The 19,800-nt window shown below is 40.6% G+C and overlaps 1 protein-coding gene across 1 annotated transcript; it reads left to right on the forward strand.

The window, feature by feature from the left end:
• The first annotated feature begins 308 nt into the window (after positions 1–308).
• On the forward strand, positions 309–16,423 carry f8 (coagulation factor VIII, procoagulant component). Its single transcript, XM_023407385.2, has 27 exons — positions 309–525; positions 854–954; positions 1,260–1,382; positions 2,626–2,838; positions 3,665–3,847; positions 4,023–4,126; positions 4,798–4,918; positions 5,012–5,291; positions 5,412–5,577; positions 5,757–5,844; positions 6,349–6,566; positions 6,688–6,832; positions 6,949–7,158; positions 7,758–8,611; positions 8,743–8,882; positions 9,267–9,432; positions 9,666–9,905; positions 10,353–10,581; positions 10,707–10,889; positions 11,094–11,210; positions 11,997–12,068; positions 12,285–12,370; positions 12,515–12,670; positions 13,265–13,409; positions 13,550–13,695; positions 15,133–15,315; positions 15,718–16,423. Exons 1-27 carry the CDS (start codon positions 368–370, stop codon positions 15,871–15,873), a joined length of 4,983 nt encoding a protein of 1,660 aa, XP_023263153.1. The 5' UTR covers positions 309–367; the 3' UTR covers positions 15,874–16,423.
• The last annotated feature ends 3,377 nt before the right edge of the window (positions 16,424–19,800 follow it).

Raw genomic sequence — 19,800 nt, forward strand, 5'->3', positions numbered from 1 at the left:
TAAGAGAGAGTTGTGGCCAGTGCTGTTCTAGGTTTATTTATGTATATTATATAGCAAGATTGTATGATCCTTGTTTAATGTGATTTACCGGTTTCATTTGCAGCTCGGTGTGTCCAAGACAAATTTCTCTCCCTGGACAATAAAGTCTCATCTGATCTTATCATAGCACAGCTCGTACAATCTCACCCGCACACACTCCAACCACCACACGCCCCCACATGCAACCTCAGTTTCCCTTGTAATCGTACTCTCCCCACCCCACCCCCGCAGCCCGTCCCTTTAAATATTCCAGCCCACAGGAGGAGCACCAGAGCCTGGATCGACTTTGACCTGGGACACGGTGGACCCCACAGGTGCGCACACTGCGATGAGGCCGACATTTGTGACGCTGCTGCTGCCGCTGCTGCTCCGCTGCTCCGCCGGAGAAGTGAAGCCCTCAGCCCCCGTTGTAAGAGACTATTATATAGCAGCTGTAGAAATCGGCTGGGACTATCTCTACCTGGACGATGGTGACTCCGACCAAAGGTGAATGTTTCTTTGTTGAATTTTAGTAACCCCACTTTTTTTGGGCGGCACACTGTAAAAGTCTTTATAAGTCAGTTTGACCTCTTTTAAAGCTGGTACTGTTCAATAAAGTGTGATGATATTACGACGATTGGTTTGCTTCCAATAAAGGGTCATATTTTAGAGGAATTTATTAGAAGCTGGTTAAAATATTGACAGATGAATATAATGACAGTTAATTTAAAAAATGAAAACAGTTAAGATGAGTTTCTTGAGTGTTTTCTGGCAGTTTTCTTATTATTTGATTTGGTTTCACTAATAGCCTGTATTTTGTTTTTGTTTTTTTTAGATGGCTCTCCAAAGATATTCCTCAAAAATACATCAAGGCAGTTTACAGGGAGTATACTGATTCCACATACAGTGTCCCCAAGCCAAGACCAGCATGGACAGGTAGGTCTCCTCCAATGATGTTCATTATTAGGCCACATATTTTGTATCTTTGTTTTGTGTCATCAAATCTTTCTCAAAGGATAATACGAATCTTTCAACGGCTGAACAAAAGCTTTAATTTCATGGAAATTAAGTTTTCAGTTGTTTTATATTCACAACAGGGATTTTGTACACATGCATGGCGCCTGTTTTCAACCCAAATAAGAAAACTTCATAGCTACTAGTTCTGTTTCAGAGCACGTATCTTCTGATTTTTATTACTATCAGTATGAATTCTTAAAGAAAGTTGTGTCCACTGGTTGCAGGTATTCAAGGCCCGGTGATCGTTGCCCAGGCTGGTGACCGGGTGGTGGTCCACTTCAAAAACCTGGCCTCTCAGCCTTACAGTATCAGCCCTTTAGGAATCACCTACTGGAAACAGTCTGAAGGTATAGTGACGTGAACGGGAGGAACGGCTGTTATCACATGCATCACAAACTGTATGTTAGTCAGCTACATTCTGTTTTTTGTGGTCAAGTGATACCAAGAACTTTACTCAGCTTTTTGACTCATACTCAGCTCTTAATGTTAAGTCCAGGTTACACCCTAGATGAGAAAATGGAAAAAAAAAAACACAAGAAGCCTATAAGTTTTATGTTCCACTGTGACTTAGATGAAGGTGAAGTCAGATAGTCAAACACGTTTTGTTTCTGAGCCAAAACTGAGCAAAGAATCAGTTCACTGCAAAAGACAGGAATGTTAATGTAAACTGAATTACTGCCTACTTACTGGTAATAGTCATGAATGGTTTGATTAAGATATTCAAAGCTAAGTGTAAATGGTTTAGGAATCATCAAGAAAAAAGTTTTAGCTTCCCAAAAAGTTGCCTCCTCATTCTTTAGAAATTGCAGCAGGCAACGGTTATCATTATCTTGTGTGTGCAGATTCTGTGCAGCGCTTTAGAGCCAAACAGTCAGTCTGTTACAGCACAAGTTTTCTCCATTAAACGTGCGGTTAAAAATATCTAAATGATTGAATATCCTTGTTCTAAGAAGCTTTTGGGGATAAATCCCCTTCACGGCAGCTGCTGACATATATCCTAATGCTGCAGTCACTTCCAGTAAACGGCTCATGTGTCCCTGCCTCAGGCTTGACTCTTAGAATGCAGTTTTATCGTAATCTGAAAAGCTGCTTCTGTCACGTCCAGCAATGAGGTTTCACAAAGCAGATCTAATCAGCCTAATATTGAGGGTGTGTGTCTGTGCACCTGTGTGTGTGTGTGTGTGTGTGTGTGTGTGTGTGTGTGTGTGTGTGTGTGTGTGTGTGTGTGCGCACGTGTTGGATTTAAGTCATTGTTGCATATCATCATGAGTCAGAGCTTCCCCTGGATGTGGTTTTTACAGCAGCACAGACTGTGGTTTTACGTTATTCCTGATACGATTTCCTTAACTGAAGTTGCAATTTTAAACATTCCCATACGAAAAACACGTATTTTTTCTATTGTGATGTCACACAGCTGATTGATTGATTTGATTTATTTATTTTCTAATTACACTCTCTTTTTCTCAAAGAGGAGAGAATTGCATTCATTTAATTTATCCCTTCATCCTGCAGTGACTGTAGTTTTCCTGCTTTCACCCACTCGTACTGCTGAATGACTACACAGACTCATGCTGTGTCTTCTCTTTCCAGGAGTCGGGTATGATGACTCCACAGCGGGTCAGGAGAAGGAGGATGACGCCGTCCCTCCAGGAGGATACTATGAGTACGTGTGGGATATCAGTCCTAAGGACGGCCCCACCACCAGCGACCCTGACTGCCTCACCTACTCCTACTCATCCCAGGTGGACACAGTCCGAGACGTCAACTCAGGACTCATCGGTGCCCTGCTCATCTGCAAATCAAGTCAGTAATTTGAGGACCAAAGGCAGCTTTGATCTGTAATGGTCTTTTAAGTTCACTTTGCTCGACGACAGAGAGTACTATTCAGCCTGTGAAAATAGTTATACAGTCTCCTGTGTGGTTCTGGAAGGGGCTTTCCAAAGTCTTAAAACATAATGATTTCAGCTTGTGCTTGAATACTACAAACTTTATAAGAATTTCTGTGGTACCAGCTGCGGTTGTGAAATTGGTAAAACATTGACATTTGCCAGTCAGGGATTGTCCAATAGCATCTCACAAAGATGCTACAGAGATGTTGGAAATGTAGGATCCAGTGTTTTGAAAGTTTAAATTATACTTGAGACCACAAGTTTCCCTACAGACAAACATTTTGTCTCATATTTATTGTGTCTTTATATCATTTATTGTTATGTAAAGCTCTCTCTAATGTTAATCATGCACATTGCACTTCATCTCATCATCTCATTTACCTATAAACACATACAGGTACAGACACAGACAGAAAGACACAGATTTTTGTTGAAGTTATGCTAACATTTAGAATGAGCAAGAAGCAGAAATCATTTCATCACTTGGTTTAAACCTTGTATACCTTTGGTTTCTGGCTGATGTCAGGTCTAAATCCATATTACTAAACCCAGGCTTTTGCTGAAAAGTGTCATTTGGCTGTGGTTGGTTAGTTTAGCTGTTCTTTCAATCTCAAAATATCCATACTATCTTATTGCATAATCTCTGGCTGCACCATGGCATCGCAAACATGCTATCAAACCTTGGTCTTTACACCTCTTATTGTGTCTTATATCTGCATTATGTGTGTATGTTTTCCCAGGTGCCTTTACAGACGAAGGCCTGAGGAGAAATCCAGCATTCGTCCTGCTGTTTGCAGTGTTTGATGAGACCAAGAGCTGGTATGGAGAGGTAGGAGAGAGGATGAGCAGAGAGAAGTTCAAGAGGAGCCAAGGCAGGAAGGAATACCACACCATCAATGGATATGTCAACTCTACGTTACCAGGTAATGAACCAGACTGGCTGCAGACAGAGAGTTTGTTCCATGAAGTCGTGTTGTAATGTTAAGTGTTGTGTTGTGTTTGGTCTGCACAGGAATTTGGCCTCATTTTCTTTCTCTCTCTCTGTTGTGTGTCTGTGTGTTTGTGTGTGTGTGTGTGTGTGTGTGTGTGTGTGTGTAGGTTTGACAATGTGTCAAGGCCGAAATCATGTGTTTTGGCATTTGATTGGGGTGGGCACGGCTCCAGAAATCCACTCCATTCAGTTTCAGGATCACACTCTGCAGGTAATTCAGTCATAACAAACAGACTTTAAAGAGGCAATTAGAGAAGATTTTTTTAAATCCTTAAAATCCAAAATAAGAATGTTATGAGCTGAATCTTAAAAATATAAAGATTGAAATAAATGATCCAGTAACAGATGAACAGATGCAATTTCTGGATGATTTTTACTCAGTGAAGTCATACTCTGCTTTGTTGAGGCAAGAATCAGTTCCTCTTTTTCTAGTTTTGCACAAGTTGAGCTTCTTAAATTATTTCAGATTGTTTAAATGATTGTCCCTACATGCCCATTAACACTAAACAGAAATGTGATGCCAGAAATAACTCAAAAACAGACATGCCAAAACCATAGAGTACTCTGTTAATCCTGATGTAGACTTCCGTTTTAGATCCATTTCAATGCAGTGCTCCAGTGGGCTTCTGTAATTATATAATGTATGGTCTAAAATATGCAACATAACAATGAAGATTTTAATCTCATGTGCTTTGAAAGCTTCTTTTCTGTTAATTTAATTCTCATTTCACAAATAGCAGGCAGGATGATTATACAGGAGGAAATAGATCATTTTTTTACCTGTTACAAACCAATTTATAATTTCTGATCTAATTTATTATTATCATGTTCTTTCTCAAACAGTCTTGACTAAAATCTAATACACTGGCTTTGTTTTTTCAGGTGTTGACTCATCGTAAAGTCACCATGGAGGTGACCCCTATGACCTTCATCACTGCAGAAATGAGACCCACCACTGAAGGCCGCTTCCTTATCAGTTGCCAGATACATGCTCACCGCCACGGTACGGACAAACATTTGTTCGATAAAAATGATTTTTATCTCTTCAGTCTGAGTCATACATCTGATTGTTATGGTGCATTACTGCTCTACCTAGATGGTATGAACGCCTTCTTCTCCGTGGAGAAATGCCCCGAACCCGTCATTGTGCCGGGACCTGACCTGCGAAACGTCAAACACGGAGATTACGGGGGCAGCAGTGAAAATTACAGTGATGAAGATTATGACAGTTTATTCAACACCATAAGCTATCAGCCTAAGAAGCCACATCTGCAAGCGAGATCCAACAGGGGACAGCAGTTTCAAACCTGGCAGCATTATATCGCAGCTGAAGAGGTCACCTGGGACTACGCTCCTCATCTCACACCCACAGACAGGTAGGAAAGATGGAGGAGGGGAAGGAAGAAGAGGATCAGGAAGTGGCTCACTGAATTGATTTGAATTAAATGGATTGCTTGCAATAAAGTGATTGTGTTTTTTTTTCTCTGCTACATCAGTGAATTGCAATCCAGATATTTGCCTGCATCCCCCCATCACCTGGACTACAAGTATAAAAAGGTGGTGTATGTTGAATACACCGATGGATCTTTCACTCAGAGGAAGAACCCTGCCATGAATTTAATGGGACCACTCCTGAGAGGGAAAATCAATGATCAGTTCCATGTGAGTGAGTCAAGTTTTGAAGAACAGATAATCTGGGAATTTGTCTGTTTTGCATGAGAAGTATGAGCTAAATCAAAAGAAATTTTAACAAAAACAGAATTAAGAACTGGTATTGTGAAAGCACAAATTCTTTGTTTGCCTTTCTATTGATCTTCCACTGATTTAAACTGTGTCTCCAGATCATTTTCAGAAACCTGGCCAGTCGCTCTTTCAACATCTACCCCAACGGCCTTACCAAGATCGTTCCACTGCAGAGAACCACAAATGGTAATCTTAAACACAGACATAAACCAACAGACAAAACGAATGTATTTCTCAGAATTCAAATACCTCTTAATTAGAGATCCAGTAGACAGGTAAAATCATCTTTACCTTCTTTAATGTGATATATTTCCAAGTATAATGTAAAATGTGAAGGTTTATCATCGCAAGAGGAATTTTCAAATTGTTCAGGGATTTGATTGGCTCGCTAAGAAGAGTGTGTTTTTATAGTCAAGTCACTTCAAATCACATTTATTAGGTTTATTCAATATGTCCCACAGTACAAGATAAGTCATCAAAACTATTACCATGTTTTACTCAAAGACATGACAGAAGGATTGTTATATAAAATACAAATTATTTTGGGCATATATTCACATAAAAATGCAATGAGGAAATTTGGATGTATAATGTTTTCAACATACTTTGTTTGTTTGTGTCATGCTGTTTGTCTGCTTGCTGCCAAATTCCAACCATCAAAAGTTGATCTACTCTCATCTTATTAAACAGATGCAGAGAAGGACTTACGCTCCATGGCAGTGCCCCCCAATGGAACATTTGGCTACATTTGGAAGCTAACACCAGATGACGGGCCCCTCGAGGGAGACCCCCAGTGTCTGACCCAGCTGTATCAGAGCACCATCTCACCAGAGAGGGACTTGGCATCGGGGCTGGTAGGCACCCTGCTCATCTGCAAGTATGAGGCCATCGACACCAGAGGACGCCTGGTGAGAAGAATTTGAGTACAACATAGCACTTATAGACAGAAGAGGAAGATCCAAGCTGCAGTGTTGCCTCCACTAATGTAATTTTATATCTTGTGTTTACTGAATCTTTTGTTGCATGTAGTTGGGGCCGGATAAAGAGTGGAGCTTGATATTTGCTGTGTTTGATGAGAACAGAAGTTGGTACTTCAACGAAAACATGCAGAAATCCAGCCAAAGCTTCTCTAACACCACAGACGCTGAATTCTACAACTCCAATGTCATCTACAGTGAGTTCACTTTGGAGTTCAATTTGTATATTTACTTCTCAATGGTTGTCAGTGGAACAATGGTCACAGTGACATACAGTATCAGTGAACTACTTTGGATTTTCATCCTCTTCCAGGTGTGAATGGTATCATGTTCAGTGGGCGTCAGTTTGTGATGTGTCAAACTGATGTCACCTTCTGGCATGTGGCCAGCGTGGGCACCCAAAGTGACTTCCTCTCTGTATACTTCACGGGGAACCTGTTTCAGTACCAAGGCCTCTACAAGTCCGTCCTCACCCTTTTCCCCATGACTGGCGTGACCATTCCCATGGAAACTGAGCTGACAGGTGAGGTCACATAATTCAAGTTTTGGCCTTGTAAACCTGTGGTCGTATTTAAAAATGACACTGCGTCTGCCTGTGTGCCCCCCAAACTCCATAATTGTGTTATTTTTGTACAATCAAAAACCACAAACAAAAGCATTATCAGAATAACTTAAATATGCTGTAATCAGCTAAAACTCCTACACATGGTGGCTTCACATGGCAACACAGATTGTTAATTCTTTGCCTTAAATGTGGGAAATACAACAATTTTTGGTGGTTGAATTGTTTGAAAGACTTTGGCAGCATCTTAGTGGGGAGTGACATCTGATGGACATCTGTATCGTATACTCAGCATGTTGAGTAGTCAAGGTGTGTGCATGGTAGCAGGGATGTGCCTGTGAAGCACATTTTTTGGAGCATTTAGCATTAAGGCCACTATCCTGTTTCCCAGCATTGACATGCATCAAGGAATTTTGGATATGCTACTGTTCTTTCTTCCAAGATGCGGCTGGTGATTGGGTTTACATGAAAAGCAATAGGTGTGAGTGTTTTGATGCATGTCATGCACTGCCAGTGCATACACTCAAATCATATTAACGCTTGACTTTCTCTTCGCTCAGGTGAGTGGGAGATCAGTGCTTTTGACGGCAGCCTCAAGAGCCGGGGGATGAGCATCCATTACACAGTTCGTCCTTGCGACAATGGAGACCTCCCACTAGTCGATCGAGACAGAGATGAAGATGATATCACTGATTATATAGATCAGATTGATCTACTGCCAAGGGGCAGAAGATCGCAAAATAACACAGTTTTGGTTCGAGTGTGCAAGAAACCCCCAGCTATCAATAATACTCAGTCAGGAAACTTCACTAATGATAAAACTGAAGGGACTGGGGCTGCTGAAGGACAGATATGTCAGCTGAAGAGAGTGTCAGTAACAGGAGGAGATCCAAACAGGGTGTCAGAGGGAGAAATCCCACAGGATATCTTGGAGAAAATAGAGATAGATGGAGAGTTGACAGTTACTCAGAATGGGACTGAACCTGTAGAAAACCATGGGAGCAGACAGAGAAGACAGGCAGAGGGAAACTGGACAGATGGGGACATTTTCTCTGGAGCCTCAGAAGCTGGAGGAACTGGGACAGAGATTGGTGGACAGGCTGCAGAAAACAAGACCGACACTGATGCAGAGATAAAGTCCAATGAAAGGAGTGAAATGAATGGGACAAAAGAGGAGCTTCTAAAGAGCAACGAGATCTTACTGAACAGCAATCCACTGTTGACAAAAACGATCTCAACTGTGGAACCAAGCAGTTCAGAAGAAATTGATGAAAACTTTGTACTGCAAAACTACATTCAGTCTGAACCTGATCGACTTTCAGTGGATCTGCTGGCTTTGGACACCAACTACACTGCTAATAACAATGAAACACAGATTGACCTGTCTTTAGAGTATGATGACTACAGCTATCAGGTACTATTTTCTGTATGTCTTGTGTACATTTTTCAAGTACATATAATTCCATACGCCAGATAGCAACTGCCACAAACCCAAACTCTTCGTCCTCACCTTTAATTATGTAAATATTTGTTTTGTTTTTATAGATGAACAGCACACATATGTCTGCCACAGGCCATGTGAACCCACGCTCGGGAGGCATCAAATATCGCACTTACTACATTGCTGCAGAGGAGATCACCTGGGACTACGGCATCAGAAAACCACATCAGTTCATCAAACCCAGGTAGGAATAAGATTTCATCCAGGTTTTTCTTCACTTTCTGATGGTGAGTTATTGTAGCGTCCAGTCTGTGCTGAAGAAGTAGCTCTGACTTTTGAAAGCTCCTCTCAGCCTTATACAAAAATGTTAAATGTTGGGATGTTAAATTTCTAACTGTATCCATCTTGTCATGTTAGCATGATAAAAAGCTATACTAATATTAGCATGTAGAAGTGATAATAATATAACATAAGCAGCCTACTGTGTCTAATTGAGTGTTATACAGCGTAGATTGGTGAAAGCTGAGCCAAGTCTGACAATATGGAGCTAAACTTGACAATGTGAGTCTCAGATGTCCTGAAATAATCCGTATTAAATCAGCAGTACTGACTGAACTCCTTTCTTTAGAGAGATGCGGCGAGGTATGAGGAAGTTCCTGCCAGAGTATAAGAAGGTGGTGTTTCGGGCCTACAGGGGTGAAGACTTCCTAAATCCCATAAGCAGGGGAGAGATTCAACATCACCTGGGACTCATGGGACCTTTCATCAAAGCTGAGATTAATGATCTTGTCACTGTGAGTGATACTGTTGCCTGCGCAAAATAAAATGATAAACTAATTATGTTTTTTTCTTTAGTCAAGGTAGCTACTTTCACAATCTTCAATTTACAGCAAATGTTTCATGAAACAACCAAAGTACGATATATAACTACTGTAGATAATGTAGCTCTCTGCTCAAAACTGTCTCTGCTTTTGTGAAAAATTCCCCACTTTTGATTGGTGTTGGTAATCTCCCTGTCTTACTCAAGGTGATCTTTAAAAACAAGGCATCCAGGCCGTACTCATTTCATCTTCAGGGAGTGTATGACCGCAGCCAGGGGGCCGGCATAGCCCAAACCCATGCCTCCTCTGCTCCACCTGGTGTCCCAGGAGAGCCCGTGGCTCCTGGTGAGACGCGGACCTATAACTGGAGAATAACCAAGAAACAAGGACCAACTGACACTGAATTCGACTGCAAGACTGGGGCTTACTACTCCACTGTGGACAGGGTCTGTATGGGCCTTCACCTGCAGCCTTCACATGTTTCATGGATATACGGCATATATCTGTGTTTGCATGAATGTTATTTTTCTGTTTTGTCCATTACTGTCTCTTAATACATGTACATATGAACTTATAATTAATTAATAATTATTTTATTTTTTAATTTGTCATTCACAATTAAGTGAGGCATTAATTGCTTTGTTTATTATTATAACCGTCTCCATTTGGTTCTTATTTATTTTCATCATAAGATTAGTCTGATTGTTTATTTGTAAGTTAATTTGTAATTGTTAAATCTCAAATAAATTCTTGTTTGTTCCTTGCAAGGGCATAAACTGAGAATCACAAAACATGTCCCGTAAATTCACAAACTTAATCTTTTTAATTATTGCCTAAAACCTTGACTGTATTTAAATGAAAAGGAGAAAATAAATATATCCTTCTATATTCAGGAGAAAGACCTACACTCAGGTCTGATCGGTCCTCTGGTGATCTGTAAGCCCGGCACCCTCTGGACTCGTCAGAACACACAGCTGGATGTCCAGGAGTTTTCCCTGCTCTTCCACACCTTTGATGAAACTAAAAGCTGGTACATGGAGGAGAATCTGCGCCGGCACTGTGCCCCACCCTGTCACGCCAACACCGAGGACCCCTGGTACCACATCAGCAATAAGTTTGCAGGTGGGCGAAAAATAGAGTTGATCGTTGGTGACATGTTTTAATTAAACTACTGCAGATTTGTTGCAATTGTTTTTATGAGAAATTTTTATATATTTTAAATAAATGCTTATGATTTTTCCTTTTAGCGATAAATGGTTATGTGGCGGAGACACTTCCTGGTCTGTTGGTCGCCCAGCACCAGCGAGTGAGGTGGCACCTGCTGAATGTAGGAAGCGACGGCGAGTACCACGCTGTGCACTTCCATGGTTTGCCTTTCACCGTTCACATTGAACAGGAGCACCGTATGGGGGTCTACAACCTCTTCCCGGGTAAATACACACACACACACACACACACACACACACACACACACGCACACACGCGCACATTCATATTTATATGCTAATACTTTTAGTTCTGTCTTTCTGGTTATGTAACCCTGTCTTTCTAAGAATCTTTCTTGATTCCTGTATTACACACTGTCTTGTTTATTTATTGCTCTTTGTCACCCATTAATTCCTCCCCCCCTCCAGGAGTGTTTGGCACAGTGGAAATGAGACCCCCCACAGTCGGCACATGGCTGGTTGAGTGCACCATAGGAGACTACCAGCTGGCTGGCATGAGGGCTAAACTGCTAGTGTATAATCCACGTAGGTACACATTTCATATATGGGTGAAAAATATTATTATTATTATTATTAGTCAAGGTAGTGGCTCAAGGAATGACAGTGTCAGTCTGTTCTGCCTGTGTCCAGCGCTTTGGTCCAGAGATAAAAAAAAAAATCTCAGCAAAAAGGATTGAAATGAACCTGGTTTATATTTCATTGTCTCAAGATGATGGATCTAAATGATTTTAGTGATCCCTTTACCAATAAGTCAAAATTTCCACTTTTCCAACAACAATGATTGAATTCCTTCAGCCTCATCTGTACTGACATTCTTAGATTAGCATGCTAACATAACATGTGCTAGTATGCATATTTTGCAGTATGTGTAATTTGGTGTGCTACTAGCCAAGAGTTTCCATTGTTGCCAGCTCATTAATTTGTTTTCTATTGCGTAATGAGTGTTTCAGCCTCATGGAGCTGCTGACCAGGCTACAGATATTTGGGCTTGAATAAGACAACACTAGGAACTTCATCACTTACATGCCAACACCACAGCTGCTGCATTTTGAAGAGTTTCATCACATCATATGAAATATATCAGAGGCTTTTTCCCAAGCAATGTTTAATTTAGGAAACTTTTTATTGTAATGAGAAATTCACCCATTGTGAGGGCGCATTCTGAGGTAAACCAATACAGATGCTCTTGTCATTTCCAGAAATCTCTACTGTTCAGATGTGTTAAGTCCACAGAAATGGGAAAGGGAAATTTTTAAGTGATAATTGTGTATACTTGGAAATTTGCTGGAATTTTCTCTTACTGTCATGCAGGATGTGTCTTGCCTTTGGGGATGAAATCAGGAAGGATTGAGGATTCCCAGATCACGGCTTCAGATCACATAGGTAAGATGCTGTTTTTTTAAACTTTCATTAAACAGGGTAAACACACCAAGAAGGCCCTTAATACTTAGCAATATCTGCAGAGAGAGGACATGCTTAGCACAAATACCCAGTGCAACGAAAATGAAAATACCCCAACTAGCTTTATGAAATCTTAAACCCTGGAAATTGCCCACATTAAGAGTTGGATTATAAATGTGTTTACATTTGTGTGTCCAGATAGGTGGGAGCCCAGCCTGGCGAGGCTGGACCAGTCGGGTTATATCAATGCCTGGATGGGCAGAAACAAGATGTCATGGATACAGGTCAGACATACAGCCTTTCTCTACACTTTATCTGCCACAGTATATGGTGCAACAATATCAGTTAAATTCTTTTTGTAACATTCAAGTTTAAAAATGTAATCAAGCACAGTGAAATGTTATGTCATGTAATGTGTGTTTTGTTAGGTCGACCTCCAGAGGCCGACCCTGCTGCATGGTATTCAGACACAGGGAGTCAGTTCAAAGCTGAGGGACCACTACATCACGTTCTTCACCATCTCCTACAGTCTGGACCAGGATACTTGGGTCACCTACAAAGGAAACACCACCAGGAAGAACAATGTATGTCCTCTAATGTGATACCTCAGTAGGATTAAGGTTAATATTTGTCTGTAATAAAATGTTGATTCTTCAGAAAATTTGTTCCTCAACATACAAGTAGTCGTGGAACATGCAGTTCCTAGATCACCAGATAAACAGACCACGTGACCACTGACATTATTTCCAGTTGTATTTACATACACATTATATATTCTATATCTAGAAACAGCTTCAACAATCTGCTTCCTGTGTCCTGTGTCAGGAAGATGCAGCCTTCAGTCTGTAGACTAGAACTCAAAACTCATAAGACTTAAAGAGTGAAACTGTTGCAAAGCATTTGACTTACTTACTATTTTAAAACTGATGACTCCATCATTAAAATTTAAAGTATCCCACACAAATGACATTCTAGTAACCTAACAAGTTGTTTTGTGTTTTGAAGTTCATTAACTACAAATTCTGAATACTATACAGTTTTTGCAGATCAGTTACGAGCAGGTGCCACTGTCCTTGGCTGTGCATTTGTGATGTCAGAAAATCTGGGAGATGGTTGTCCGTTGGAGTTTGGGGCAGTGTTCACTGTTGTTGTAAACTGTTTTTGTGGCTCTGGTTTAGGTATTTTATGGCAACATGGACAGCTCCAAGGTGAAAAACAACCACTTTTTCCCACCATTTGTGGCTCGCTACGTCAAGATTCAGCCATTTAACTATGTGCAAAAGCCTGCTCTCCGACTGGAGCTTCTGGGCTGCGATCTCAACAGTGAGTTGTACTAAACAGTGACAGAATTTACTGAAGTCTTTATTTAACTGTATGAAAGTGCTGAGAATGACTGTTTGTATGTGTGTGTGTGTGTGTGTGTGTGTGTGTGTGTGTGTGTGTGTGTGTGTGTTTGTGGCCAGGCTGCTCGCTCCCTCTCGGGCTCCAGACGCTGATTCCTGACAAAAACTTCGATGCCTCCTCATGTTATTCATCTCTGCTGAGTACTTGGAAGGCCAGCCTCGCCCGGCTCCATCAGGGAGGCAGAGCCAACGCCTGGAGGCCAAAGGTGAACTTAACACACATAAACACATATGTTAATAAATGCACACATACTGTTCATGAAATCCAAATTTATAACACATGCAAAGCAAAATCAGTGTTCTTGGAAAACAATTCAATTCAGTTCAGTTTTATTTGCATAGCACCAAATCACCACATACATTATGTCAATGCACTTTAGAGGGTAAGGTCAAGATAATAGAGAGAATATTATAGAGAGAAACTGAACAGTTTCCACAATGAGCAAGCACTTAGAGGAAAAACTTGTTGAGTTATTTGTGTGTGCCTCAGCGACACTGTTTGAGAAACACCAACACAAAGCAGTGTTACTTCATCTGCCGTTTGTTCCATATGTCGCACTATGTTAAGAACCAGTGTCATGCATTATTATTGCTCCCTCACATTCTCCTCTCTCTATCCTTATATTATTTTTGCCTTTTATCATTTCTTCCTCTCCTCTCATCTCAAAGCTTATCGCTTTCACACTTTGCAGCACTGAACTCTAGAGGTGTGATTTGTCCCTCTGTCAAACTGTTGAGCTGTTATTAAAAGTCACACGGCAAACAGTATGTAGCACTTGTGATTCATTGACAGGGGTCAAACACTTTGGGCTGATTATTATCTCGAAGTGTCCTTAAAGGGCCGTAAAGGTCTGAACAGATAGCTTCATATTATGTGTGAAGTCTTTTCTGTTTTTAATGTTCTTAGAGGTTTTGGGGAATTTATCCTTTAACTGTATCCGCAGTCAGCATTCAGTCATTGTCATTAACATTAGTCTAAACAGGAACAAAGCACTTCTTGTAAATATGTTCCAGGATACAGACTATAATGGGGCCCACCTTGATTTACTTTTCCTTGTTTATATAAATGCGAGTGGTTTGGCATTTAAATAGGCTTTTAAAATCTCTGGCTCTCCTCACACTGGGTTTCAGCTTTGAATCATTTTTAATTGTTGGGACTTTTCCTGAAATCAAGCAACCTTTTCCCCATCATCTGTTTTTTTCGGAAATGATGGATACAACAAATAGTCCCCACACAAACAGTTCTTCTGGTTTTACCCGATTATATCATGGCAAAACAACACACTGCCAGAAACCTAGTTTATAAGTTTCTTAGTGTTTTTAGAGAAATGTGGGAGGGGAAGTGATGCGGTGTTCCCTTGTGCCATCTCCGCATCTGTTTCTTTTTTCCCTTCATGGCCTTTGTAGTCCAAGGCTGGAGCAAATCTGTGTCTCATCCTGCTCAAGCATACGAACAAACCAGCTGTTTTAGCCCTACTCTGTGATGTCCCTCTCTGTCGCCCCGAGTTCAGTTGAGTTTTGCGATGACCTTGGTATAACTGCTCGCAGGTCTAGTGTCTTTGTTTGTATATTTCGTCTTTGTTCTTTTATGTTGATATTTTACTTTCTGAGATCTAAAAATCTCCCCCCCCCCTTCACGCCAGAACAACAATCCCCACGAGTGGCTGCAGGTCAACCTGGGGAAAATCAGACGTATCACAGGGGTCATAACCCAAGGAGCACGATCACTGTTGACCCAGATGATGGTGACGGAGTTCTCAGTCACCGTCAGTCATGATGGACACTCCTGGAGCAGCGTGTTAGAGGACAGGTCCCAAAGAGAACAGGTAGACCACACAGACACTTCATCATTTCATAGCTAACACGATCCAGTTTCCTGCCTGACTACAACTATATAAACATCTATCTCCCAGTTTCTCGTACCATGGACTCTGTATTTTAGAGCTGACAGCCCATCACAAGAGTCCTATTAAAGCTTGGTAACACAGTGTACTAAATGCTGGTATGACGCTTGAAAATCCCTGTAACTAATCAAAGTTCTGGGCAAATAATCAGTTCTTAGTATCATGACTTCCAAAATCCACATCTGTTGAACTCTAATACCCAGATCTGCATAAAAAAAAATATTTTCTGGATCTAATCTGCAACCTGAGCCCTTCAGTGTTAATTTATTACAATTCTTCTTAACTCCCTGCTTTTCCCTCTGTTCCCGTTTATTCCATCCTCAGATCTTCACAGGAAACAACGATCCAGAGGAGGAGGCTGTCACACTTTTTGATCGTCCTCTGTTCGGCCAATACCTTCGTATCCACCCACGAGGCTGGATCAACGACATCGCCCTGCGTCTGGAGGTCCTGGGCTGTGAGGCACAGCAGGTGCTCTGACTCCACTGGACAAACTCAGCAACCGGCATGCAGCAGCATTTTAGTAGCAGCGTTTGTGTGTGAGCGTATGTGTGTGCGTGAAGTATCTTAGTTTTGGGGGTTGATGAGAAATGTTTCATTGTTATGATGAACACTTCTTAAGTTATATATATATTGTTTGAAATTGAATGAGAAAAGCTATTTCTTCTGTAACCACAACTTTGTTTACATTTTCACCTTTTTGCCAGTGTGGCGTTTGATCATTTTACTACTGTTCAGAAGAAGAATCCTGTCCGAAAAGACAGGACATAAGTATGCTTGAGGTCATATTAAAATGGATATAATATATGAATATTTTATTTCAGTTTTAAGATAAACGCAGCTGAGCTACACAGTATTTGCTTTCACAGCTGGGCTAACTGCAGAGCAAACCTTTTGAATGTAAGCTTGTGTAAATATTTCAGACCCAGAAGGATGTATACAGTTTGACTAGTAGTTGTATATGATGGGGAAAGTTTGTATTAATGTTTTTTTTGCTTTATTAGAGTTTATATAAACAATGAATCTTAAAGAGTTTCAGTGGCATTTATTCCACACCTCAGGTGTGAATTACACATTCTTGTACACACAAACACAAAAATACAAGGACACACATTTTCCCTCCAGCTGAAGGCAGAATTTGAACTATTATGTGTTTTTTCAAAACTCTACCAAGTTCAGGTAGATGTTTGAACATGGGCAGCTTCAAACAAACACCTCTCTCCGTCCTTCACTTTTGTTTTCTTCCTTCTTGCCAGTACATTATCTTTGTTCTTTCTTCTGTCCATCTGACTTCAGTCCAAAATGTTCCTGAACTGTTATTTTGACTTATCCACCTCCACCAGGTCCTCCTGGCAGAAACAATGCAACAGCTCAGCTCCAACATTGTTCTTTCTTCAAATATGCAGCGAGGAAAAACAAGTACGCTCACAGATCAGAATGACAATCATGAGGTGACTGGAAGGGAAACAGTAGTAACAAGAGTAAGAGCAACAAGGTTTGTGTGTGTGTGTGTGTGTGTGTGTGTGTGTGTGTGTGTGCGCGCGTGCTGTATATTTTGGGTCTGATGGTGTGAAACTTGAAAACAAGAGCAACATGTTTGTAGGTGCAACCAAGCTTTATCAACTCACTATCGGCTGAGGAAGTTTCCAGGGTGGGGGTGTGTTTCGTTTGGAGGACAGAGTAATGCCAGACAGGATGTGTGTTGGCAGAGACATAGCAGTAGCACATTATGCCCGGCCGTCAAATTTTATCTCTCTGAAAACAACAGCACACGGTCCGTTATCTCAGCGAACTGACAGAGCACCTGTAATCAACTCCAGCTGAATAATTGTGGGATTGTGTTTGGAGCGTGTGAAAGACCCAACGACACAAGCCAAGCACATGCAGTGGAGACTGAGCACGGGTGGGCTTTTACATGACTTTCTCATTAACTCTCAATTCTGTCTATACTCCCTATCTTTATTGATTTAAATGTATGTGATAGGTAACTCCTCCCTATCCGTCACTGCCTGATGGCTGACACCTGGGTCACTCCTACAGAGGTCAGGTGTGGGTATTTAAGTTCAGCTCAGAAGTGTTGTGCTGGTTTCCTGACACACCTGGCTGATGATGATGGTATTTCTTTTCCTTTGCAGTTGGGAGAAAAGAGAGAGAGAGCCCAGAAACATCTGTATATACTGTTGATTGTTACAGACAAAATAATAAGAGTAATACTGATAGATATAATGGTTAATGGTTATCAACCTCTATATAAATTCTTCTATGCAGTTTGTGCTGGATCATTTTTCATCTTTTATTGGTGTAATTTAATTTATTTACTTATTGGTTAGGGGCCAGACTCCCTTTACACTGTCATGTGACAAACTTATGAACATTTTGATGATGTGCAAACATTGTCTGTTTCTGGTTTAGTTAAGTTTGCAGTGGGACAGAGAGGCCTTCCATTAGTCAGCCCTCCTGCCAGGGGTAGCTGTTTTAAAAGTCTTTGTCTTACTTATATGCATAAGTAAATCCATCCAGTAAATGCCCTTGGATGCAATTCCCAAGGTGGCGTAGTAAAACTTTAACACAGATTGGTATTTAGCCCTTGGTCACATGTATAATAATTAATTTCTTAACTTTAAGATAGCCTTTTGTTTCAGGTTCTTCTGGAAAATCGACATGCAGAGGCTAACAACCTACTTAAGACGGTTAATCCAACACAGAGAACATCGTTTTTATTATTGATTAAACTGTTGATATTTGATTAATCTTTTCTTTTTTTTTAAATCTCAGAAAATAGTCAAAAAGGCCCATTAGAATTTCCCAGAGCCCAGGTTGATATCTTCATATTGCTTGTTTTGTCCAACCAACAGCCAAAAACCCAAAAGTAGTCAACTACTAAAACAAAGAAAGGCAGCCAGGTGTCACATTTGAGAAGCTGGAACCAGTGAAATTAGTTAAACAAATAATCATTTCAACTACCGCAGGTGTGAGAACTGGACTGCATTGGCTGTCAATTTATAAATTCACGTGATCCTTTTCAACCACAAAGGTCTTTTAAAGGATAGTATAACCCAGCTTCCTCTTTTTTCTTCTTCTTTCATTTTGCAACTGTCCAGAAGCCCAGATTTGCCTCTGTTAGGGAAGCCAAAGTTACAGTGTTACAAAATAGTTGTGCAAATTTCTGAAAAAAGTATGGCTTTCATCACACTCATTATTTGTTTCAGATTTCAAAGAAATAAACATCTTGTTCATTCAAGGAATGCTGATTTTCATAAACAGTCCAGAATGTGGATGTTGTTGAATAAACCCAGCCGTTCTTTTTGAAATTGTATTTGACCAGACCGAACCTGACACACTCTTTCTGATTTAGAAAAAGTCGACTGTCAAATTCTACAATAATCAGGTCTGAAATTTCCAAACACGACAAATGCTTGATCTGGAGTTTCAAATTCACCCTGACATTGACTGTGCTGTAAATGTTGAACCTGGTGAATGATTGCCTCCCTTTTCTTTGTTACACACAGCCTGCCAACACAACCTGCAACAACATTGTAAAGGACTCTGTCGCTATCTCTGTGTTGGCAGAGCAGTGAGGGATGGTTCTCATGAAGTGGCAGGGACAGAAAGAAAACCAGCTTTATCACCCTCTTTACATCACTTCCTGTCATGATTCAAAGGGTCCCTGAGGACCCAGAGGCCCCTGGATATAAGTTAAAAAAAACAAACAGAAGAAGACCTTATTGACACTTTTCTTCGTGTTTTTCTCCTTTGAGGTGACATTTACAACATCATTTAAAGTGACAACATCAGTGTGTGTACACACTTTGTTCCCTATTAAGCAGAAGTACAATAATAGAATATACCGTAACTATAATATACATCTGGGTAAGCAACTGGCCTTTTTCATGTCCAAAACCAATCAATACCTGCATAGCAACAGACTAAGATATTCTGGGTTTAACTTGACCTTTAACGAGAGATGTTCCAACACCATTTTTTCCAATACTGATACCTGAACTTATGTAGCTGTAAAACTGAGTGCTGAAAATTAAACAGCTGCATACTGCTAACCCTGTATGGATGTGACACGATCGCTGTCATTGTTGTATGGAATGGCTCGAGTTAAACCCTCTAAAAAACATGAACAGACACATGAATTGAAATAAACAGCACTTCCAACATTAGTGATTCTAACACTAATGAAACCCTTCGAAATGAAAAACTTGCATACTGTACACATTACCTTTTGACTGATGGGACTTAATTGCCAAATTGCTGACATTTTGCTAATTACCAACGTTACACTATTTTCCTTAAATCAAATTTCGTCACCACTCTAACTGCCAGTGATGGCACAGTGCAACTTCATGTGTAAGCTACAGTTTTAGAGCTATGACTCAGTATGATTTCAGTTTGTTCATA

Source organism: Seriola lalandi, unplaced genomic scaffold (assembly GCF_002814215.2).
Source record: "Seriola lalandi dorsalis isolate HSWRI2012SDOR001 ecotype SW California unplaced genomic scaffold, Sedor1 jcf7180002054333, whole genome shotgun sequence".
NCBI lineage: Eukaryota > Metazoa > Chordata > Actinopteri > Carangiformes > Carangidae > Seriola > Seriola lalandi.

Bases quoted from the DNA above. Each gene is read 5' to 3' on its own strand.
- f8 (XM_023407385.2), top strand. From the start codon at position 368: ATGAGGCCGACATTTGTGACGCTGCTGCTGCCGCTGCTGCTCCGCTGC. The intron at 10,890-11,093 runs GTAAATACACAC...CCCCCCCTCCAG, and splicing joins GGTCTACAACCTCTTCCCGG to GAGTGTTTGGCACAGTGGAA. The intron at 13,410-13,549 runs GTGAGTTGTACT...GTTTGTGGCCAG, and splicing joins TCTGGGCTGCGATCTCAACA to GCTGCTCGCTCCCTCTCGGG.